This window comes from Salvelinus namaycush, chromosome 3 (assembly GCF_016432855.1).
Source record: "Salvelinus namaycush isolate Seneca chromosome 3, SaNama_1.0, whole genome shotgun sequence".
Classification (NCBI taxonomy): Eukaryota; Metazoa; Chordata; class Actinopteri; order Salmoniformes; family Salmonidae; genus Salvelinus; species Salvelinus namaycush.
Genome location: NC_052309.1, coordinates 50,575,878 through 50,600,746, shown reverse-complemented (window position 1 = coordinate 50,600,746; position 24,869 = coordinate 50,575,878). Strand labels below are relative to the sequence as shown.

Sequence of the window (24,869 nt, the reverse complement as noted above, 5' to 3'; positions counted from 1 at the left end):
ACAAATGTTTCCTGATCTTTCTTATATCTCTTAGATATAGGACAGACACTTCAGAACAAACTTCCTATTGAATTTTTTGGGACGCATTATCTGTTTCATGTAGTGAATCTGTTATTCAATGCATTTGTATGGGCAAATAATGGGAAAAATAATTGTTAAATCAAATGTTTTTTTTCTATATTGTTTTGATACTTCAAGGAGTCTAAATCAAATTTCTAAATGATCCTTGGTATGACCTTCTTAAAACAATTTCATATAGCTTAGTAGAACCCCCCCCCCCCCCCCCCCCCCCCGCCCTCCTCTGGCTTAGACAGGGCTTAGACTGTTATGGGTTAACAGGGAAAATGACTGATTAGCGCCTTCTTCTCTCTATTCTCTCGCTCTCTCTTCTCGGTCTTTGCAGCAAGGAAAAACAAGAAGCTGATCCGATTTAAAGGTCAGCAGGCCACGACAGAGCCGAACGCACCTGATGAAAGGGCATGCACCCTGATCCCAAAGTCCATGCCCCAGCTGGTGCCCACCATGCTGTCCCTGCTTAAAGCCATCGAGCCAGAGGCCATTTACTCTGGCTACGACAGCACCATCCCCGACACCTCCACCCGCCTTATGACCACCCTCAACAGGTTGGGCGGACAGCAGGTCGTTTCAGCCGTCAAGTGGGCCAAGTCCCTACCAGGTAAGACCACCTGGTACACCTCCATTAACACTGTGACCATAGACCGCAGGGACCATTTTAGCACTAATTTGACTAACCATAATGGGCTAGGCTTGGTCCATTCCGTTTCAACTCAAGTTTATTCAGGAAATGATCTAGGTCTAAATCAAGTCAATCCAGTGACTTTCAAATGAATTATAATATTTTCAATTCATCTCATGATTTTCTATTTTATCGATCATGGAATGGGATTGAGTTGATCCCCAGCCCCTAATCATGAGAAAGAAGGCACATGGTTTGGTAATCGCCCCCCCCCAAGTATTTACTCTCTGCCTTGGTCTCGCCCAGCAGCCAGCTAGCATGGAAGGGAAGGACGTGGAGAAATCTTACATAACCACTGAGTGGTTAAGCAAATATGATCTGAAAAGACTTCCACTTTTGAAGTGTCAACAATGAGAGACAATTGAACTGCAATTAAAGGCCACTTTCAGGGCTACAGACTGCAACCATTTAGTCACATTTGGCGACCCTTTGACTTGGCTGTCCGAGTAAAAGTTTTACTTGGTCGCATCAGTGTGTGCTGCACATTCAACATGGTCACTACATGGCTGCAATACAGTGTATTAGAATTACAATGCCCGATCTTAGTCTCTATGGGGCTCCCGAGTGGCGCAGTGGTCTAAGGCACTGTCTCTCAGTGCTCGAGGCGTCACTATAGACACCCTAGTTTGAATCCAGGCTGTATCACAACCGGCCATGATTGGGAGTCCCATCGGGCGACGCACATTTTGCACAGCACGATGCAGGGTTTGGCCAGTGTAGGCCGTCATTGTAAATAAGAATTTGTTCTTAACTGACTGACTTGCCTAGTTAAATAAAAGTTAAATATTTTTTTTTAAATGTAGTCTTGTCTGTCTTATTCTATCAATGTTTTGATCAAATAGACATATAATTGTATCATTATAAACTCAGCAAAAAAAGAAATGTCCTCTCACTGTCAACTGTGTTTATTTTCAGCAAACTTAACATGTGTAAATATTTGTATGAACATAAGATTCAACAACTGAGACAAACTGGACAAGTTCCACAGACATGTGACTAACAGACATTGAATAATGTGTCCCTGAACAAAGGGGGGATCAAAATCAAAAGTAACAGTCAGTATCTGGTGTGGCCACCAGCTGCATTAAGTACTGCAGTGCATCTCCTCCTCATGGACTGCACCAGATTTGCCTATTCTTGCTGTGAGATGTTACCCCACTTTTCCACCAAGGCACCTGCAAGTTCCCGGACATTTCTGGGGGAAATTCAATGGGATTGAGATCCGGGCTCTTCGCTGGCCATTCCTTTCTTGCAGGAAATCACGCACAGAACGAGCAGTATGGCTGGTGGCATTGTCATGCTGGAGGGTCATGTCAGGATGAGCCTGCAGGAAGGGTACCACATGAGGGAGGAGGATGTCTTCCCTGTAACGCACGGCGTTGAGATTGCATGCAATGACAACAAGCTCAGTCCGATGATGCTGTGATACACCGCCCCAGACCATGACGGACCCTCCATCTCCAAATCGATCCTGTTCCAGAGTACAGGCCTCAGTGTAACGCTCATTCCTTTGACGATAAACGCGAATCCAATTTTCACCCCTGGTGAGACAAAACCACAACTCGTCAGTGAAGAGAACTTTTTGCTAAGTCCTGTCTGGTCCAGCGACGGTGGGTTTGTGCCCATAGGCAACGTTGTTGTCTGTGATGTCTGGTGAGGACCAACAGGCCTACAACCCCCCCAGTCCAGCCTCTTGTGGACAGTCTGAGCACTGATGGAGGGATTGTGCGTTCCTGGTGTAACTTGGGCCGTTGTTGTTGCCATCCTGTACCTGTCCCGCAGGTGTGATGTTCGGATGTACCGATCCTGTGCAGGTGTTACACATGGTCTGCCGCTGTGAGGACGATCAGCTGTCCGTCCTGTCTCCCTGTAGCGCTGTCTTAGGCGTCTCACAGTACGGACATTGCAATTTATTGCCCTGGCCACATCTGCAGTCCTCATGCCTCCTTGCAGCATGCCTAAGGCACATTCACGCAGGGACCCTGGGCATCTTTCTTTTGGTGTTTTTCAGAGTCAGTAGAAAGGCCTCTTTAGTGTCCTAAGTTTTCATAACTATGACCTTAATTGCCTATTGTCTGTAAGCTATTAGTGTCTTAACGACCGTTCCACAGGTTCATTAATTGTTTATGGTTCATTGAACAAGCATGGGAAACAGTGTTTAAACCCTTTACAATGAAGATCTGTGAAGTTATTTGGATTTTTACAAATTATCTTTGAAAGACAGGGTCCTGAAAAAGGGATGTTGATTTTTTGGCCCAGTTTATATTACTCAAAAGACCAGCACTAACAACACTGCAATCCTGACCAATGCTCTGTGTGTTGTGTGTTCGTGCAGGGTTCCGGAACCTTCACCTGGATGATCAGATGACTCTGCTGCAGTGCTCCTGGCTGTTCCTCATGTCATTCGGCCTGGGCTGGCGCTCCTACCAGCAGTGTAATGGGGGCATGCTCTGCTTCGCCCCTGACCTGGTTATTAATGAGTAAGTCCAGAGCATCAGAGAGACACCTTGGAGGGCTGAAGCTGGCTGGGGGCTCTGGAGATGAGAAAGGTAGCCTGGATGGTGGGTGGAGTTCTATAGATAGCTAGTTCAAGCAGAGCCTTTCTGGAGGGAGGGAAGGAAAACTATATTGCTGGAATGAAAAATGTATGTCTACCGAACGTCTACACCCCCTTTAACTTGTTTCACCTTTTGTTGCATTACAAAGTGAGATTGAAATATTTTTTTTTAAATGGCCATTGATCTACACAGTACTCCATGTCAAAGTGAAAAGATCATTCTGTATATAATTTAATAAAAATTCAATAAGTAAAATATAGTCGTTGCATAAGTATTCACCCCCTTTGATTAGGCCAGCCTAAATTAGTTAAGAAGTAAACATTTTTGTTCACAAATCATATAAGTTATATGGACACACTCTGTGTGACATGATTTCTGAATGACTACCCATTCCTCTTTCCCTCATACATATAACATCTGTAAGTCCCTCAGTCAAGTATTGAATTTCAAGCACAGATTCAACTACAAAGACCAGGGAGATTTTCAAAAGCCTCATAAAGAAGGGCAGGAATTGGTAAATGGGTAATAATAACAAATCAGACATTTATTGTCTTTAGTCATGGTTAAGTTAATAATTCTGCTGTGGATGAAGTATTAAAACCATCCAGACACATCAGATGCAGTCGTTTTTCTGAAATGAGCTGCAGGACAGGAAGGAAACTACTTAGGGATGTTACCATGAGGCCATTGGTGATTTTTAAACCAGCTACAGAGTTCAATGGCTGTGATGGGAGAAAACTGAGGATGGATCAATGAAAGAATGACAAAGTGGAAAGAATACAAATATATAGAATACACATATTCCAAAACAATAAGGCACTACAGTAATACTGCAACAACAACAAAAAACATGTCAAAGGAATATACTTTTTGGCCTAAATTCAAAGCCTTATGTTTAGGGCAAACACAATACATAACTGAGTAACTGCCTCCTTATTTTCAAGTATGGTGGAGGCTGCATCATGGTATGGGTATGCTTGACATCGGCAAAGACTGGGGAGTTTTTCAGGATGAAAAGAAACCAGATGGGGCTAAGCGCAGGCAAAATTCTAAAGGAAAACCTGCTTCAGTTTGCTTTACACCAGACACTGGGAAAGGGATTCACCTTTCAGCAGGATAATAACATAAAACACAAAAGCCAGATCTAGAGTGAAGTTGCTTACCGAGAAGACAGTGAATCTTCCTGAGTGGACAGTTTTGACTTAAATCTGCTTGAAAATCTATAGTAAGAATTGAAAATTGCTGTCTAGCCATGAATCCCAACAACTTGACAGCTTGAAGAATTTTGAAAAGAATAATGGGGAAAATATTGCACCATACAGGTGTGCAAAGAAAGCTCTTATGAGATTTACCCAAGAAGACTGCCAAAGGTGTTTCTAACATGTATTGACTCAGGGGGTGAACACTTACCTAATCAAGTTCTATTAGTGTTTTATTCTTCATTAATCTTAAAAAAACTAATCTTAATCTTTAAAAGTACAAATGGTCTTTCACTTTGACATGAGTATTTTGTGTAGATCATTGACAAAAAATGACAAATCCATTTTAATCCCACTTTGTAATTAACACAATAAAATGGGAATGCATTCAAGCGGGGTGTAGACTTGGGTGGGGAAATCCTGTCCATCCTATTAGGGCTGATTTCTTAGCCCAGATTCACAACACTCTGTATCTCCAGCAGTATTATAGGCATAACTGTCACGGTCATTATACACTATGTGAATTGCAGAGAGGGAAACGGGGTGTTGGTCTGATTATAACTGTCACTTTGTGTGTGTGTGTCTCAGTGAGAGGATGAAGCTGCCCTATATGACCGACCAGTGTGAGCAGATGCTGAAGATCTCCACTGAGTTTGTGAGGTTGCAGGTGTCCTACGACGAGTACCTGTGTATGAAAGTCCTGCTGCTGCTCAGCACAGGTATAACATATTTACATTTCAAATCTTAAATAACATAAATGAATCCATAGATTAAAACACTTATTCATTATGGCCGTCCGATGCAGTTTGCTGGGGAAAAGCAGAACACATTTTTTTGACTTCTCAGGTGTGTTCAAAAATAAATAGAGAAAAGAAAAAGAGGAGGGAAACCAGACAAACTGAAGCTGCAGCTTTTGAATGAGCTTTGTACAAATGAGGCCTCGGGGGGGACTCCCAGCGTGACAAGCCATTACAAAACCATATTTAAGCAGAAGATACTGTTTATTGCAACACTGTTGACTTGGATTGACTGGGGGGAAAAACGATTTTATGCCTTTCAAATTACTCAAAATGAGTGGTTTTGGAAAGCGCACACACTTAGTGTGTTTTGATTGCTTCCTAAGGAAATGAAAATTACATTTACATGTAGAGCTGTGCTTTTTTTAAACCAGTGAGCAATCTTCCCTGATTTTATTTCCAACCAGGACAGAATGTACACGTTTTCAAGTGTTTTATTTTGATTGGCTCATCGATAATGTTATCTAAAGAATTCAAACTAGAAATGTAAAAGAAATACGCCAGGCGACCACTTTTGATCGATGTTGTCACGGCCGTCAAAAGAAGTGGACCAAAGTGCAGCGTGGTGAGCGTACATTCTTATTTATTTAAAGAAATGTCGCCAACAAAACAACAAACGAAAAAACAACTTACAGGGCTATAGTGCCACTAACAAAGATAACTACCCACACTGAAAGGAGGGAAAAAGGGCTACCTACGTATGATTCCCAATCAGAGACAACGATAGATAGCTGTCCCTGATTGAGAACCATACCCTGCCAAAACATAGAAATTAAGAAACAGAAAACAAAGCATAGAATGCCCACCCCAAATCACACCCTGACCAAACCAAAAAGAGACATAAAAAGGCTCTCTAAGGTCAGGGCGTGACAGTACCCCCCCCCCCCCCCCCCCAAAGGTGTGGACTCCGGCCGCAAAACCTGAACCTATAGGGGAGGGTCTGGGTGGGCATCTATCCGCGGTGGCGGCTCAGGTGCGGAACGCAGACCCCGCTCCACCTCTGGCTCACCCCACTTTGGTGGCACCTCTGGTGCGGAGACCCTCGTCGCCGACCCCGGACTGGGGACCCTCGCTGCGGGCCCCGGACTGGGGACCCTCGCTGCGGGCCCCGGACTGGGGACCCTCGCTGCGGGCCCCGGACTGGGGACCCTCGCTGCGGGCCCCGGACTGGGGACCCTCGCTGCGGGCCCCGGACTGGGTACCCTCGCTGCGGGCCCCGGACTGGGGACCCTCGCTGGAGGCTTCGTGCCATGGATCATCACTGGAGGCTTCGGACTGGGGACCCTCGTTGGAGGCTTCGTGCCATGGATCATCACTGGAGGCTTCGGACTGGGGACCCTCGTTGGAGGCTTCGTGCCATGGATCATCACTGGAGGCTTCGTGCCATGGATCATCACTGGAGGCTTCGTGCCATGGATCATCACTGGAGGCTTCGTGCCATGGATCATCACTGGAGGCTTCCTCCGTTGAGCCGGAACAGGTCTCAACGAACTGAGGAGATGTACTGGCAGCCTGGTGCGTGGAGCTGCCACTGGACTTACCAGGCTGGGGAGACATACAGGAGGCCTGGGTCTGGGGGCAGGCACAGTATACACTGGGCCGTGGAGGCGCACTGGAGGTCACCATTACGGTGTGTAGGCATTGTGCCACAACAAAGCTGATCATGGAAATACATCGAGCGTGGCCACACATTTAAAGCGTCATCACCCTGGTGGGTCAGTGACGGGAGCCAAGTCAGCCAAGAGACAACAACTTCTCACCACGGCATTTAAGCAGCCCTTTGCTGCATAATCAGACCGGGCTAAAGCCATCACCAAATCTATTGGGATGTTTATCGTTGCAGACATGAGGCCGTACTCTGTTGTGGAAAACAAAGGGTTTAAAAATATGGTGAAAGTGCTTGAGCCACGCTACGAAATCCCTTCGCGCACCGCACCCACTTCAGTATGAAGATCGTGCCAGATCTTTATGAAAAGGAAAGGATCAAAATTGTCGATGAATTATCCAAGGCATCCTCTGTTGCCCTCACCACAGACAGGTGGACCTCCAGGGCAACGGAAAGCTACGTAACTGTGACTGCTCACTACACCACAGAGGAGTGGCAGATGCGAAGTCTGGTGCTACAGACACGCCACCTCCTGTCACACAGGCACAAATATGGCGCAGGTACTGCTAGGAGCAGAGTGGAGGCTAGAGAGGCCCAATAGCAATATCCCAACCACCACAGATAATGCAAGAACCAAGTAAGTGCAGTGATAGAAGCTGGACTGGTGCCACAGGTAGCTTGCTTTGCACATGTGATCAATTTAGCATCCCGAAGGGGAATCTCAGTGAACCAGATGGACCGCCTCCTTGGGAGGATCAGGAAGGTGGTTTCTTTTTCCACCGAAGCACAACAGCCGCTCATGTGCTTAAGATCAAGCAAGAAATGCTACAGCTACCGACCCACAACCTCATACACGATGTCACAACAAGATGGAACTCCACTTATGACATGTTGGAGCGCTATCTTGAGCAGCAGGCAGCTGTATACGCTGCACTGACAGACAAGACCCTGAAAAAAAAATGAAGACATCGTCACCTTGTCTGATGATGATGTGAAAGTGGCAGAGGAGGTCCTCCAGGTGCTCAAACGCCTCAAAACGGTTACAACCCTATTGAGCACTGGAACTGCACCGTCTGTGTCCATGATGCTACCTCTGAAAACAAGGATTCTACAATCCATGGCCCCAAGTGAGGAAGACAGCACCATCACTAGAGATGTCAAGGCTGCCATTAGATGACCTGAACCCCAGATACCCCCCTAATGTACAGGACTACCTTCATAGATCTACTGCACTGGATCCAAGCTTCAAGTCCCTGTCTCATCTAGACCCTGTCCTACGCCGGAGGACATAGTGATCTCACCACTGAGATTGTGGCCACTGAAGAGGTAAAAAAAACAAATGAGTGAATTACTTAAATATACTGCAGTCTAATCTTAGTCTATGCTATTGCTATTAGAATCATCCATGTTTTATTTAGAATAATAATATATTTTATTAAATGTTATTGCCACAATTATAGTTCTATGAAATATGAAAATAAATAATTAGGTAGTTTAATAGATCAAGTATTTTTTTTTGCAGGGTCAAGCAACAGAGCAGACTCAGAAATCTCCTCCAAAATAATTTGGCCATGAAGGAGCTTTTCGGGGAGACCTTTGCGAGCAAGGACACAGGAAAAACGTTTGCCAACACCATCAAAGAGGAGGTGGCATCCTACAAGGCAGCAAGCAGCATTCCAGTGGTGATCCACTGGCATGGTGGAAAAGCAATGCGTGTAAATAACCTCACATTGCCATGATGGCAAGATGCTACCTGGCTGTGCCTGGCACTTCAGTTCCTAGCGAGAGGGTGTTCTCCACGACAGGGGACATAGTGACTGCAAAGAGGTCTACCCTCTCCCCAGACAATGTAGACATCCTCATTTTTTTTTTAAATAATTTGAAGTTATATGCTCAGGTCTGCTTTGCTTTCTTTCTTTTTTGACTTTTTTTTTATGTTGACACAGGCTATTTTTTTTCATTCACTATTGTTCAAAGGTATCATGCCTCATATAGCACTTTAATTTAACAATTGCGCATTGAATATTTTATTTTTAAGATTTTATTTAAACATTGAAAAGTTCCTTGCTTTAAGTGTTCTTTAAGTAATAAATGGAAAGCAAAGTTATATTTGTCTCACTTTTTTTGGGGGGGGGGGCTGATCCGATCCGTGACTCAAAACCGTGATCTGAACCGTGAGTTTTGTGATCCGTTGCACCATTAGTAAATAGTCATTTGTCAGTTATTCTAGACTGGAGGCATAAAATCCTTCTCTTTCATGTTTGAGAAAAGGACATCATTAGCTACATCCAAACCAGAAAAATATACAGGAGAAAGCCAGTTTGTATCTCTCATCTGATAAGACAATTGGAGAGTATTTTACCTTTTACCTCCTGTGTTGTTTTGCATAATCTCTTGTCCATTGAGTGCAGTTTTGCCTGGGCCCAAGTCCAAGATCCCAGAACCCTTCAGTCCAGGGTAGATCCTTCATCTGGCTCTCATCAGGGAAGAATGGGGCCTCATAAAACCCATTGTTACCTGTGGTTTTGCATATTTTCCATATACCTAAGTGTGGTTGTGATGGGACGGAGGGTGGTTTGTATGAGACGGTAGTGGCGAGACGTTAGTGGCAGGATAACGGGCAGTGTTCAGACTGGGAGACTGGGTAAAAACTGAAAGACTCCTTCCTGGCCTAACCTAACAATGTCAGAGTTTCTATTGTGTGAATATTGGTTGACTGAGTGAGGTTGCGTCCTTGACATCCAAAACTCTTTATTATGCCTTTTTGTAACGACAGAGACGTGAGGACTATATTGACGTGCATTGCCTACTAAAACAAATCATGCACGATGAGTAAGATGTTATGTCTGCTTGTTCCCCCCACAGTACCAAAGGATGGATTGAAGAGCCAGGCTGTGTTTGATGAGATCCGCATGACCTACATCAAGGAGCTGGGGAAGGCCATCGTCAAGCGGGAAGAGAACTCCAGCCAGAACTGGCAGAGGTTCTACCAACTCACTAAGCTACTGGACTCCATGCAGGAGGTGAGTTTGAGCCCACCTGCTCCCACAGCCACACAACAGCATTCAGCAACACTCAGTAACACTTGCCGACGTTTTCCAGGTAGTTATGGAACCCAGGACTATCCTGGCTTAATAAACACAAAGAAAATTAAATGAATGAGCGTACATGCATACTCATCCCCTCTTCTACTCGTCAGCATACCAATAAATCAACCTGTTTCCTTTTGGTTGGAGTACCTTATATCAGGGAGTCAAGTCTGGAAGAGTGTGACTTGAATACCTGTTAGAGATCCAATATGTATTAAGAGCAAGCAAGACTGTTTTTTTTTGTGTGTGTATTTGTGAACCTCTTAAGTTAGAGATGAGACCATTAGAATGTATTACAAGCTTAATTTTCCAGCTATGCTATCAATATCAAAGTTGTTCATCATGGCATCAATGAGTGGTTTGACATAGTGTGTGCTCTACCAAACTGTAGCTACGCACCCTGGCATGTTGCGCTGTTGTTGCCATTGTGCTCTTATTGAAAGACCTCTAAAAAATACCTGGTTGTTTCCACAGATGGTGGGGGGCCTCCTGCAGATCTGCTTTTACACTTTTGTGAATAAATCCCTTAGTGTGGAGTTCCCTGAAATGCTGGCCGAGATCATCAGCAACCAGATACCAAAATTCAAAGATGGGAGTGTCAAGCCGCTTCTGTTTCATCATGCCTTAAACCATGACACAATGCCTTAAAACCCCAGCCTCCCCTCTCGCCAGCCAGACCAACCTGTTTTCCCTGCAGACGTCCCACCAGGTCCCCTACCAGTACGGATTAATGTAGTGAGAGTGTGCACTCAAATTGGTTCCCAGAGGACTTGGGTAGAGAGAGAATGTGAAAAAGAGAGAGAACAGGAGTGTAAGATTGACACTGACCATGAGCGACATGGCAACAAACTAACTGACCCTTCTGGATGAAACAAGGATTCAACTGTTCTAGAATCGCGTTTAGACCGTGAATCACTTCAAAAGACTTGATTATTGTGAGATTGGAGGAATCAAATTTTAACAACAAAAAGAGAAGAATATTTTCTATTGATTTAATGCATGCACAGACCGCTGAAACGTTTACGCAAGAATATCAGAAAAGGGAAAACGTGCCTTTTTTTTTTAGCTTTACAAGCTTTCCATAGCCATTTTTCTCAAACTGTCAAAAGCAAGTATTTTGCATAGGAATTTAATATAAACACCTTTGTATGTATTTGTGTCTGTTCTCTTTCTAAGCAGCCATGTTTATTTTCTAAAATGTGTAGTTAAATGATCCCCAGAAGTGAAGTGTACAGTAAATAATAAAACCAACAATATGTTCAATTCCATTCTCCGCAACCTTTCAGCAGTTGTTATGCTCAAACATTAGGTTGAATAGAAGGTTCCTGCCCATGTCTGAGCGTATGTCACAGACAGTATATCAGGGTTCCCCAGTCAGTAATGGGCCCCCCTGGGTCCATGTTTTGGTTTTTGCCCTAGGAATACACAGCTGATTCAAATAACCAACTCATCATGAAGCTTTGACTATTCTAATCAGCTGTGTAGTGCTAGAGAAAAAACGAAAAGTGCACCCAGGGGGGACCCCAGGACCGAGTTTGGGAAACCCTGTAGTACATCATAATTCAACAGTAAGAGAAAAAAAAGATCAGATCAACTTTTATGTATGTAATAGGTTGTCTTCATGATAAAAGCAAGACTCCATCTTAAAACCATCCATGATTTGCGAGTTAAATGAAAAGGGCAGCATTGGGCTAGGGAGATGGGATGGGAGTTTGCAGAATTGGTTAATGATCATATGATTGGTGTGTATATGTGAGTGAGAGAGCGCAAAAAGGAAACGGCCTGAACACATTTGTTTGTTCATATGATATTAAAACGTATGTATCTTTTATATGATCCGTCAAGCTGAATTTTAAAGAGCATACGCACAGTCACTATTCTCTGGGAGTTTCAAACAAATTCTTAAATTACCCAAGCTTAAAAGAAAAATCCACTCAAGTGATATTTTGTTTTGTTTTTTTCATTGGTCTACTGTTGAAACAGTCCCAAAATGATTTGCATGTCACCAGTCAAGTTTTCAAGATGTAGGATTTTCAAGAATCAACGTGTCACTTGCCACATCATCATGATGATATTGCATTTTGCATCATCATGATGGTTTAAAAGTCACCTGTATGTATTATTCTAGTGCCAAACCGCAGATTTTGTCAATTCTTATTCAAAATATGAAATGGAAAAAACAGCAGAACTGTGTAATTGTTACACAGAATTTATTTAGCCATCCTCTCACATTAGTTGACATAACATTGTTACAGTGGTTTGCGAAAGTATTCACCCCCTTGGCATTTTTCCTATTTTGTTGCCTTACAACTGGGAATTAAAATAGATTTTTGGGGTGTTTGTATCATTTGATTTACACAACATGCCTACCACTTTGAAGATGCAAAATATTTTTATTGTGAAGCAAACAAGAAATATGACAAAAAAACTGAAAACTTGAGTGTGCATAACTATTCACCCCCCCAAAGTCAATACTTTGTAGAGCCACCTTTTGCAGCATTTACAGTCCCCAGTCATACCCCAGTCTCTTGGGGTATGTCTCTATAAGCTTGGCACATCTAGCCACTGGGATTTTGCCCATTCTTCAAGGAAAAACTGCTCCAGCGCCTTCAAGTTAGATGGCTTCTGCTGGTTTACAGCAATCTTTAACTCATACCACATATTCTCAATTGGATTGAGGTTTGGGCTTTGACTAGGCCATTCCAAGAAACGTAAATGTTTTCCATTAAACCACTTGAGTGTTGCTTTAGCAGTATGCTTAGGGTCATTGTCCTGCTGGAAGATGAACCTCCGTCCCAGTCTCAAATCTCTGGAAGACTGAAACAGGTTTCCTTCAAGAATTTCCCTGTATTTAGCGCCATCCATCATTCCTTCAATTCTGACCAATTTCCCAGTCCCTGCTGATGAAAAACATCCACAGATGGTGTTCTCGGGATGATGTGAGGTGTTGGGTTTGCACCAGACATAGCGTTTTCCTTGATGGCCAAAAAGCTAAATTTTAGTCTCATCTGACCAGAGTACCTTCTTCCATATGTTTGGGGAGTCTCCCATATGCCTTTTGGCAAACACCAAACCTTTTTGCTTATTTTTTTCTTTAAGCAATGGCTTTTTTCTGGCCACTCTTCCGTAAAGCCCAGCTCTGTGGAGTATATGGCTTAAAGTGGTCCTATGTACAGATACTCCAATCTCCGCTGTGGAACTTTGCAGCTCCTTCAGGGTTATCTTTGCTCTTTGTTTGCGTCTGATTAATGCCCTCCTTGCCTGGTCCATGAGTTTTGGTGGGGGGCCCTCTCTCGGCAGGTTTGTTGTGGTGCCATATTCTTTCCATTTTTTAATAATGGATTTAATGGTGCTCTGTGGGATGTTGAAAGTTTCTGATATTTTTTTATAACCCAACCCTGATCTGTACTTCTCCACAACTTTGTCCCTGACCTGTTTGGAGAGCTCCTTGGTCTTCATGGTGCTTGGTGGTGCCCCTTGCTTAGTGGTGTTGCAGAGTCTGGGGCCTTTCAGAACTGGTGTATATCTACTCAGATCATGTGACAGATCATATGACACTTAGATTGCACACAAGTGGACTTTATTTAATTAATTATGTGACTTCTGAAGGTAATTGGTTGCACCAGATCTTATTTAGGGGCTTCCTAGCGAAGGGGGTGAATACATATGCACACACCACTTATCTGTTTTTATTTTTTTATTTTTCATTTCACCACCAATTTGGACTATTTTGTGGAATGACCATGTGAGAAGGATCCCCTGGTGCTCCTCTCTGTATGCGTTCCCTGTATGTGTCTATCGTGTATTTTGGGGGGGAGATTGACATATTTTGGAATACTTTCTCATACAAGTTTTACAGAGGACTTTGTCTCAGTTCTGGTTTTCAATTGGACAAACCAGCTTGATCACATCCTAATGATCACTGCATTGCCATAGATGTACATACAGTAGCATAACATATCTCATGAAAGTAAAGCAGTTTCTTGACTATAACATGTTTCATGACAACTTTTGACAGAATAATTTTACATACCTGTATGTCCCTATCTTTTTTTTTTTTTTAAAGGGAAAGAAAGTTAGACTTAAAGCCTTGCGAAAGGGAGACCAAGAGCCATAAAAATTGGGTTTAAATTCAGGACAACTTAACTATCGATGTTTTAGAAAATGGGTTTCTTTTAAAAAATACTATTTTCAATATCAGTTTGATCCTCTTTGATATGAATCATTTTACTCAGTATTTTTGTACATTGGATGAGTAAGACGGTCATTATTTTATTTTTCTTTGGATGTATTGCATATGTACTTAGACATTGTTAAAACATGTCTGACTTGTAAGTAACTATAAATTATATAAATCAATGGGAAAGACTATGAAAGCACTGTGTTTTAGGAAATTAGAAAATCAGGGTATTGGGAGGGGAAGAGGGACTGGAGTATATTTTGTATAGTACAACAGAGTGACCAAAGCAGAGAGAACATAAGTATTCGAGCAGTTACATTTACAGTAGCACTTATTATCCAATTATAGTGCTTATTATTTTATTTTAAAATATTTTGTAATGGTCTAGGCTTTGGTCTTTTGTATATTGCTGTGAGAATTAACCAGTCGCTTCAAATGTTTGGTTTTTTAAATGTTTTTTTTTAGGTAAAAACTGTGTTTGAACGTAATCTACCCGGAGAGAATTTGCACTACCACGTTTCATAATGAATAGGAAATGAGGAAGGTCGTCACTCAGTCTTTGACTTTCCTTATTTCCTGGTCTACGCACCACAAACTGCCTAAAATAATCTATAATGTTCATTCACTACCTCGTTTCAACTTCATACTAGTTGACAAAGTCTATTTTCTGTATAAAATACATACAAATATTATCTTCAAAGATTAAGGGCAGATCATATTTCACTGGTATATGGCTTTCATTAAAGTCTGTTGTTCGTATTTCAGTTCTGTAAATGTAATCCAATGTAAAGAATATGTTGTGTATTTGTTAAAAAAAAAAATGTATTACCTCTGTATTACACCTCTTCTGTAGTCAATGTCGATATTTTCTCCTGACTAAAATATCTGTGTAGTTCTTTGGTTGGGTGCTCTAGCTTCGCTTCATGACCTCCGATGGTTATCAGTTGTTTCTCCATATAAATCTAAAATAAAGGGTTTCTCATTCACAAGTAATTTCTAAGGTCTCCAAATATGTCTTGATGGATGACAATTTTTTCTTAACTGTGCTGGATGACATCAAATGCGTCAGATGTACATAAAAGTCAAAAAGAGCTGAAAAAAAGTCAAATTTCCATACCACTGTATATTATGAAAATGTTTTGACTCCCTGTCAAAAACCTTCTGGGGCTGGGAACCTGTTCACCACTTGAGAAATGACCGTAAGCCTATGCTCTGTGTTTAAGGAATTACTGGTGCTTTCAAGACAACTGGGTACTTGGAAAAACGAGCTCCAATGGTTTTGAATGGTCATCCAACTCAAATTACAAGTCGGGAACTCTGGCATCATCCTAGAGCTCCAACTCATCCGACCTGAAAATCACTGACAATTTTTCCCAGTCAGAGCTAGTTTCCCCCCCCCCCCCTTCCCAGTTCTCTTGAACGCACCATACATTGCTAACATAGCTTGTTTGAAGTCTGAGGTCATGGATAGGAGGTGTGTTATCTGGAGCATGCTAACAGGGAATCTACAACGTCCATTATGAGGCACATTTTTTATTCCGGTGAAGTGTCGCTTTTATCTCAGCCAGCTCTGTAATCACAATCCTATTCTGTCATATTTAGTCAGGCACAATGTATCAACATTTTGCAACCCAACGTTTTTTTTTGGGGGGGGGTTCCTATTGAACATCTTCAGGTGGTCCCTTGATTCAAACCATAGAGGAAGATCTGCGGTATAGCACGATTGAAATTTAAAGGCAATGTTCGCACGTTCACAGAGACTGCATTCCCCGTAAATGCTGCATATGTCAGCTCAATTGAAAATTACCTTTACATTTCAATCGTGCTATTGAATCGAGCCCATAGTCCGTTTTGTTCTGTTTGGTGCCTAATGAATATGACCCAGGTGTGTCTTGCGACAGATGGAGATCGAATTTCAATATTGAAACAATGTTGCAACATGTCAGCGAGACAGACAGCAAGGTTAATACAAATCTCCTGAAAATCAAATGCTAGTCTAAAAGAAATGGGTGATAATGTCTAGATGCTTTTTACAGTGTAGATCTAGTATTTAAATTGCCTGGCTGGGATGATGAGACAGTAGATTGCGCAATCAGATGGAACAGAGTAAATAGGCATTTCAACGTCATAGATTTAGCCGGTGGTAACTTGTTGAGTAGACGCCGGCTGGAATGTGTTTTTTAACCATTCAGCATTCATGATTAGACCCACCCGTTGTATGAAGTAGGGTTAGCATTACTCAGAACAGGTCTATAAAATCCAAGGCACCGAGACATGAAGAAACTAGGACAGCACTGCCAGTTTGTTTATCTTTAATAGATGAAATTCTGTACAACCTTGTTCATGATTTATTTGATCAGAAAGAATATTAAGGCTCCCAATGGCCATGAACCAAATGACGACAAATTTAGCAACTGAGATGCTAAAATTAACTTAGTATGCTACAATACAAAATATAAAATTTGCTAGTTAAAAAATTTGATCTTATCAAATGTCATGTATTTACAAATGTTATTACACCCCAAAAGAATACAGTTCGGGATCTCATCTTTGAAAATTATTATAAATACGAGGCTTACATATGAACAAAGTAGTCTAGTTTCACATAACACTCCCCATTTATATACATGTTAAGAGATGGGAAAAAAAATACAAAAAAATAGTTTTTGTCCTAAATGAAAACAGTTCGGTTAACTTCCTTTCCAGGTTTATCGAGACAATTTCACCTAGTAGTTCTGAGCAAAAACAATAGCTATTACAAAATCTGTCGAACAGGGAGTAAAGACATTCAGGATGCTCCCACCTCTATAATGTGCAGGTAGGTAAACAGCAGTTGTGTTCTGTCTTGTCTAGGGGAATACCGGGCAAGGCAGCAAGTGCTCACATTTATAGCAGTGTTCAATGAAAAACACCCCCCATCATTTAGAGATGAAAGCTCCCTATACAATCATCTTCATTCCTACAGACCGTACTGTACACTGGAAGAGAAGTAGGGCTGCAGATTGAACTTTTCCCCTTTTCGTATCCCAAAACTAAAACGTCTTCTGAAGTCCCTCCCAACTGATAATAGAAGACGCTAAAAGAAGTGGCAGTGCATTTTAATGACACAAGGACTGTCTGAATATGGGAATGAGCCTTCGTCGCAACAACTCAATGCATCTCATGCATGCACACACACACACACACACATCAGTCTGCTGCTGAATTCCAGATTCATGACCATGCACAGCAGGAAGCGCTCTGTACTCCAGACTCTTCCAATAAGTTGTAGGGGCACAGTGCAACTGCGTGGTCTCCCCAGTCCAGTACAGTCCTGGTCCAGGGCTACAGAAACTCCACGTAGTTCTCTGGAATCAGGCCCTTCCTGCCGTCTAGGATGCCTTCCAGCCAGCCAGGCTCCCTCGAGGGATGAACTAAGGGACCAGCGACAGATGCACATAGCTTAGCTGTTCTCCACAATTAACTGCCATGCGTTATTCTACAGGACATTAGAGAGTCCCCATTTGAAAGCAGAGATCCATAAGGTGAATGGCTACTGACAACTGGGATGGTTGCACTCTGGTGGCTTTGGGAAGAATGGGAGAAGGGGCAACACACACCGCTGCGTACCTTTTTGTGAAGGCGGTATAGGATGAACAAGACCCCAGTGTACAACTGTGACCCCTTGCAGCACTGAGACCCCAAACCACCCTCTTCCTGAAATAACCCAAGCTAGTATGACGTGTGAAACCTGAAGAGCCATATCGGGCTGGCTATAGATAGAATTTACATAAGGGGTCATTGAAATGACAACTAAAAGTACTTAAATGGGTAATTAAAAGTGTAAATGTCTCAGTACATTTAGCCTGTGTTTTCTATATATATTTTTCCCAAAACATTTTGAACAAATCAAATATAGCGACTAATAAATGACAGGTTACTCAGAGACTTTTGCAAACAAATGAATGTGTAAACTCTCAATTAGGTCTTGAATGACATAGGGCTCTATTCAATATGTATCGCTGAAGAGTTACAGATTAGTTACAGAAATGTAAAGGTCATTTCCTATTGAGCTGACATCTGCAGCGTTTGCCGTGAATGCAGTCAGCGCTAATGTGGGAACATTGCCTTTAAATTTCAATCACACTGTAACACTGAATTTCCACGATACGGATTGAATAGAGCCCCTAGTCTTGTTTTGGTAGCTAGGAACTGTAGCTAGGAAGGCTTCGGCAAACCCTCCCCAGAGCTATGGACCTAGGGTGTGCCCCAAATGGGACCCTATCCCCAATATCAGGGCTAGGCAACTAGATTCACCCGCAGGACAATTTGTCGGGGGGCCGGAACATAATTATATTTAATTTGTACGCAGCAAATTGACCACAACTAAGCCCAAAAAGGCTTAGTGTATTTGAAAATAACAATTTCATACCTTGATTATATTGAGACACGATCATATATCTATTTTTATTCATGGGAATACTTGGTGAACAGATTTACTAAATGAAATTGATTTTTATTTATTTTTTGCACCAAAACTAAAATCTCTCATGGGCTGGTTTTGGCTCACGGGCCACCTGTTGCCAACCCCTGCCCTATATAGTGCACTACTTTTGACCAGGGCCTCATTCAATAATTTTTCCATCTTTCTTCCTGCACCTCAGCAACCTGTGTGGGTGTGTGGCTGTTCCCTAAGCATAAGACCCTGGACACAACCAGATATACACTATAATCCTTCTGGTACTAAGAGACCTGTGAAGACAGGCTACACTGAGTTTTGACATTCACACAGTGTATTTCATCAAATCGAAATAACTATTTTCATCTATAACCCTACTCGCTCAAATTGCACCTCTGTCTACAGTAAATGCCATTCTGATCGGCGAGAGGCAAATCTCCTCAGCTAGCTTTAATATTATTATTATTTTTAAATGTAATGTGGTTTTTATAAGAACATTGGAGAAAAAAAATGAAGACAGAGACGTGATTCAGTGTAAATCACTGTGGTTGCGGGACAATTAAGATAAGGTACGAGCGGATCACTGGACCCTGGAAGCCTGGCTAGGATCAGATTCATCCCTGGAGAAGATAAAAAAAAGGTAAGGCAAGGTAATGACAAGCCTCAGCCTGGCCCTCCTTGCTGCTGCTCCTCCTCCACCACACACTGGTACCAGGGAGGATGAAGAAGAGGGAGGAATACTCACATTGCAGGCCAGCGAAAGCCCATGGTTCATTTCTCATCTGACCAACCAATGTAAGGTTTTAGAATAATACCATCCCACATTTTTCACTTATATAACAGTCACAGTGGTCCATACTCACCATTTTCAAAGATGGTCCCTGCGATGAATGAGAGCTCAGAGATGTGCTCTGCCTTGCAGGCGTAGAGGGCCCTAGCCTTCCTGCCTGGCCCACTAAAAAGGGAGAGAGAGAATGACATGTTATAATCCAACTCACCAGGATATCACATTGGGCACTTTGAGTGTCCCTCCACTCCTAACTATCTCTTGGGAGCAATGAAAGGTAAAGCACCGACTGTATCAGTGTCTCATAACATCATCATTGCTCCCGTATGGAAAGTCTCGGTGTGCCTACAATTCACTTTTCCCCCATAATCATCGGCCATATAAATACATTTATATAGTTGGACAAGAAAATATGTCCTTGTAAAGCAAAATGCAGCAACGAATTATGCTATAAATCTGGCTGCAAGATTTACCGTCAGTAGACTTATTTTCCGACAGATATTTACACAGCTTCCAAGAAAATGGCCCAAGGTTATTCTAAACCTGTCTAGACCTGACTCAAGGTATTTATAATCTGGAGTTCATCTGAATTACCTGGCTACATGCATAGAAACCTTTGGAAGTCTGATCGACTGGCTGTAAAGTGCATTAACCAAAGATGAGCCCTTGATCCACGTTACTAATACCTTTTTCACACTACTGAGCTGAGCCAAGCTGTACTTTGAGGGCCTGGTTACACATCTGCCGTAGTTGCTGGATTCTTGTTGGGAAGGAAATAATGAATCCGAGCTAGTACAGTGCCGTTCAAGTTGGCAGGATAGTGTGAAAAGGGTAAGCCTCAGAGTGATCAGGAACTGCCCGTCAGTTATCATGCACGGTGGTGGGGGAGAAGAGGAGGGCGTGCTGCAGTGCAAAGCTCCAGGATTAGCATTGTGGTTAGGAGGTGCGAGCGAAGCTGGAGTGGTGGGCAGAGTTGGCGTGTCGTGGTGACACACCTGATGGGGGAGGAGTCACTGGAGGTGGAGGAGGCCGGCTGGGGGCTGGAGGATGCAGAGAACATCGGCCAGGAGGGGGAGCGCGGTGAGGCTGGGCTGAGAGACACACAAACAACAGCCACAATGACTACAGTGACAGCATGAAGTGGCTATACCCAGTATCGAGTGCAGGGACGTGAGGCAAACTGGACAGGCCACATACAGGCATCAAGTGGAACTAATCATCAGCTGGAATTTGGTTGTTCTTTGTTGGTTTTATATGATGACAATTCCCACTACACTAGAGTGGTTGTAGTTTGATGGCATCTGTGATCAAATATATCTGATTGTGATCAGGGTGCATTTTAATTATAGATCAGTATGTGTGGGGGGGGGAGTTGGAACTGGTAAGTGCTTGCAATACTGATGCTAGGTGATGTGTTATTGTGACTGCACAGACACATCTTGCCTCATGCAATAACTGAATTGTCGTGTTATTTGTGATGGATTTGCGTCATTGGTTAGTGACGAAAGGGCGTGAAGAACACATCCATACCTCATTGGGATACTGGTGCGGCTCTTTGGGTTCAGCCTGGAGTCACAAAAGGAGGAGATCGAGTTAGTCATGCTGCTTCACATTACAGTTGAATACAGTGGTTATATAAGGCAGGCTGAAGCCTATATTTAATATATGGGCACTGTGCTTCTACACAGTAGGTGCTGTCAGATTTAGAAACACGCCCATCAGTGACAACAGTGCAGACCACGAATAACACTTTCCGCATAGCTTCCACATAGCTAGCTTTGCCTGCTGCAACATAACACCCTTCAGCAAACTCACTGACCCAATCTGCCCTGCGTGAAATGCCCCAGGCCACACGGATACACCAACATAGCAGGCATGTGGCTAGATGGCTGCGAGCTAGTCACCATTCAATGAAGAGTTTGTTTGTTGGTATGTGTTAGAGCATGAGCACCACTGCCAAACAGAATAGAAATAGAGTGGAGAATAGTACGGGTCGTCATCCCTCATCCTCTCAGTCATCTCTCCATCCCTCTCTCCCCCCAGTCATCCCTCCTTCCCAGCAATGGAGCTGGGAGATTCACTGCAAACCACTTGGAAGTCCATCTTCCAGCCAGTGCACAGTCATATATTATTCTTTCTCTCTCTCTCTCCTCGGGAGTGTGATATCGACATGCAACCTACTCCATCCGTCAGTGAAGGCGGTGACATGGGGATGGGCCCTGTCAAGATTGCCAACATGAGAGGTGGTGGTGGAGAGCAGGAGAGGACAGGGGAGAGAGGGTTCCCAGCACCCACACAGAGCTCACTGTGGGTTGAGACCCGACACTAGAGCAGCACACCACTTTACACTCTACAACCCCAATTAGTAGAGGTCTTTCAGAGAGCACAACACCATTCACTAACAGTGTGGAGACCATTGATTTCAATAAGTACACCATAGAATCTATAGGTAGCCTATATGGGTTCCCAATATATAGCCATCGATGTACAGATCAAGGATAATTGAATTCATACGCATCAATCTCATTATTTATAGGCTGCACCTGATCCCTCTTCAGTGATTCCAGCAAGTGTTGCCATGGTGATGACATTAAGTAATTTAGTAATGAACTCAAACACACTAAATCACATACCAAGGTGTACAGATCAATTGTTTAGTATTTGTTTTTAAAGATTTTTATTAATTTTTATTAATTTAATCTACATCAGGTACATCTCTCCCTTTGTTTGTCTACCATGTTTTATGTAAAGCAGCGTCTTCTGAATGCATCTTTCAACACCACTGTATATCTCTAGCCTAGCAGCACATTTCTCCTCCTCCTCCCAGAGCGGCACGCTACCCCTGAGCTGGCTTAATGAAATTGATCCCACGCTTTTTTTTACAGACTCCATCAATCTCGACAACATCATTAAATTACATAGTGCCAGGCCCAGAGAGCTTTATAAGATGGGGTTTCAACACTGCCAGACTAAATAAAAATGACTGCCCTAGGTTACTCAGCTGCCTCTGGTCAAATGTAATGCAGGATATTACTGCTCAGGGTGCCTTGTTGCATGAATAGGGAGAACACAGGAAGGGGATGGCGGGACATACAATCACCAATAGATGTCATGTTTATTTTGATAAATACACTACAGTACCTTGCTGGCAATTCGTCAGGCATTTTGTGATACTCTTTCAATGGCCATTTATTTCTGTACACTAGCTACTGTTTTACTGTGCCATTATGGCTACATTATGGACATTTATTTCTGAACACTAGCTATTATTTTACTGGGCCATTATGGCTACATTATGGACATTTATTTCTGTACACTAGCTACTATTTTACTGGGCCATTATGGCTACATTATGGAGTAGGGTACAGTGATGCACTTGAAAGCTAGTATTAAATTTGATACAGGAGGTTTCCATCTCTCTGTTGACCACATAATGATGCTGTGCAGACGTCATTCTCTGCTCACTGGAATTTCTCTGGAACCATCTTGGTTCTAAATGCTGGAACTGTGTTTATTTGTGGCCGCATTAGACATTGGCCTCCTATGATCTATGAGCTCTACATTACACAGAGCATACATTTCAACACTGATAACACAATAATGCTGGTTTGTATCTACTATATATAGTGCTTTCCGCTAAGTCTCAAAGTAAGGTGGATCATTTTAAATATGCTATTGGAAGATTAAAAAAATGTGGTTAATTAATCTATATGGTCCAAATAAGGATGACCCACACTTCTTCTAAAATATTTACTAATCTATCGAGCTCACAAGCGACAAATTACAGTCGTGGCCAAAAGTTTTGAGAACGACACAAATATAAATTTTCACAAAGTTTGCTGCCTCAGTTTGTATGCTGGCAATTTGCATATACTCCAGAATGTTATGAAGAGTGATCAGATGAATTGCAATTAATTTCAAAGTCCCTGTTTGCCATGCAAATGAACTGAATCCCAAAAAAACATTTCCACTACATTTCAGCCCTGCCACAAAAGGACCAGCTGACATCATGTCAGTGATTCTCTCGTTAACACAGGTGTGAGTGTTGACGAGGACAAGGCTGGAGAGCACTCTGTCATGCTGATTGATTTCGAATAACAGACTGGAAGCTTCAAAAGGAGGGTGGTGCTTGGAATCATTCTTCTTCCTCTGTCAACCATGGTGACCTGCAAGGAAACACGTGCCGTCATCATTGCTTTGCACAAAAAGGGCTTCACAGGCAAGGATATTGCTGCCAGTAAGATTGCACCTAAATCAACCATTTATCGGATCATCAAGAACTTCAAGGAGAGCGGTTCAATTGTTGTGAAGAAGGCTTCAGGGCGCCCAAGAAAGTCCAAAAAAGCCAGGACCGTCTCCTAAAGTTGATTCAGCTGCGGGATCAGGGCACCGCCAGTACAGAGCTTGCTCAGGAATGGAAGCAGGCAGGTGTGAGTGCATCTGCACGCACAGTGAGGCGACAACTTTGGAGGATGGCCTGGTGTCAAGAAGGGCAGCAAAGAAGGCACTTCTCTCCAGGAAAAACATCAGGGACAGACTGATATTCTGCAAAAGGTACAGGGATTGGACTGCTGAGGACTGGGGTAGAGTCATTTTCTCTGATGAATCCCCTTTCCGATTGTTTGGGGCATCCGGAAAAAAGTGGGCTCATTCACAATTTTGCCTAAGAACACAGCCATGAATAAAGAATGGTACCAACACATCCTCCAAGAGCAACTTCTCCCAACCATCCAGGAACAGTTTGGTGATGAACAATGCCTTTTTCAGCATGATGGAGCACATTGCTATGAGGCAAAAGTGATAACTAAGTGGCTCAGGGAACAAAACAGCGATATTTTGGGTCCATGGCCAGGAAACTCCCCAGACCTTAATCCCATTGAGAACTTGTGGTCAATCCTCAAGAGGTGGGTGGACAAACAAAAACCCACAAATTCTGACAAACTCCAAGCATTGATTATGCAAGAATGAGCTGCCATCAGTCAGGATGTGGCCCAGAAGTTAATTGGCAGCATGCCAGGGCAGATTGCAGAGGTCTTGAAAAAGAAGGGTCAACACTGCAAATATTGACTCTTTGCATCAACTTCATATAATTGTCAATAAAAGCCTTTGACACTTATGAAATGCTTGTAATTATACTTCAGTATTCCATAGTAACATCTGACAAAACATATCTAAAGACACTGATGCAGCACACTTTGTGGGAATTAATATTTGTGTCATTCTCAAAACTTTTGGCCACGACTGTACTCTATTATTATGGTGGGAGATTATAATACAGTTCTAAGTACCCCAATGGATCATAAGTATATTTACATTTACATTTAAGTCATTTAGCAGACGCTCTTATCCAGAGCGACTTACAAATTGGAAAGTTCATACATATTCATCCTGGTCCCCCCGTGGGGAATGAACCCACAACCCTGGCGTTGCAAGCGCCATGCTCTACCAACTGAGCCAC

The 24,869-nt window shown here is 42.7% G+C and overlaps 2 protein-coding genes across 4 annotated transcripts in view; one reads left to right on the top strand and one right to left on the bottom strand.

Moving 5' to 3' along the window:
• LOC120032240 (glucocorticoid receptor-like) overlaps positions 1 to 12,355 on the top strand; it is a 103,988-nt gene extending 91,633 nt beyond the window's left edge. For both annotated transcript variants that reach the window (XM_038978243.1, XM_038978251.1), the window contains exons 6-10: positions 404 to 676; positions 3,093 to 3,237; positions 5,103 to 5,233; positions 9,783 to 9,940; positions 10,481 to 12,355. In XM_038978243.1, the coding sequence (XP_038834171.1) occupies positions 404 to 676; positions 3,093 to 3,237; positions 5,103 to 5,233; positions 9,783 to 9,940; positions 10,481 to 10,654 (881 nt within the window). In that variant the 3' untranslated portion in view covers positions 10,655 to 12,355. The remainder of the gene's footprint in view (positions 1 to 403; positions 677 to 3,092; positions 3,238 to 5,102; positions 5,234 to 9,782; positions 9,941 to 10,480) is intronic.
• A 4,133-nt stretch (positions 12,356 to 16,488) lies between these two features.
• LOC120032227 (rho GTPase-activating protein 26-like) overlaps positions 16,489 to 24,869 on the bottom strand; it is a 116,003-nt gene continuing 107,622 nt past the window's right edge. Inside the window, exons 21-24 of one of the 2 annotated variants that reach the window (XM_038978222.1) lie at positions 20,942 to 20,977; positions 20,407 to 20,502; positions 19,488 to 19,579; positions 16,489 to 17,599 (exon numbers count right to left, since the gene is read on the bottom strand). In XM_038978222.1, the coding sequence (XP_038834150.1) occupies positions 17,511 to 17,599; positions 19,488 to 19,579; positions 20,407 to 20,502; positions 20,942 to 20,977 (313 nt within the window). In that variant the 3' untranslated portion in view covers positions 16,489 to 17,510. The remainder of the gene's footprint in view (positions 17,600 to 19,487; positions 19,580 to 20,406; positions 20,503 to 20,941; positions 20,978 to 24,869) is intronic. The other variant, XM_038978230.1, reaches the window with a different exon arrangement.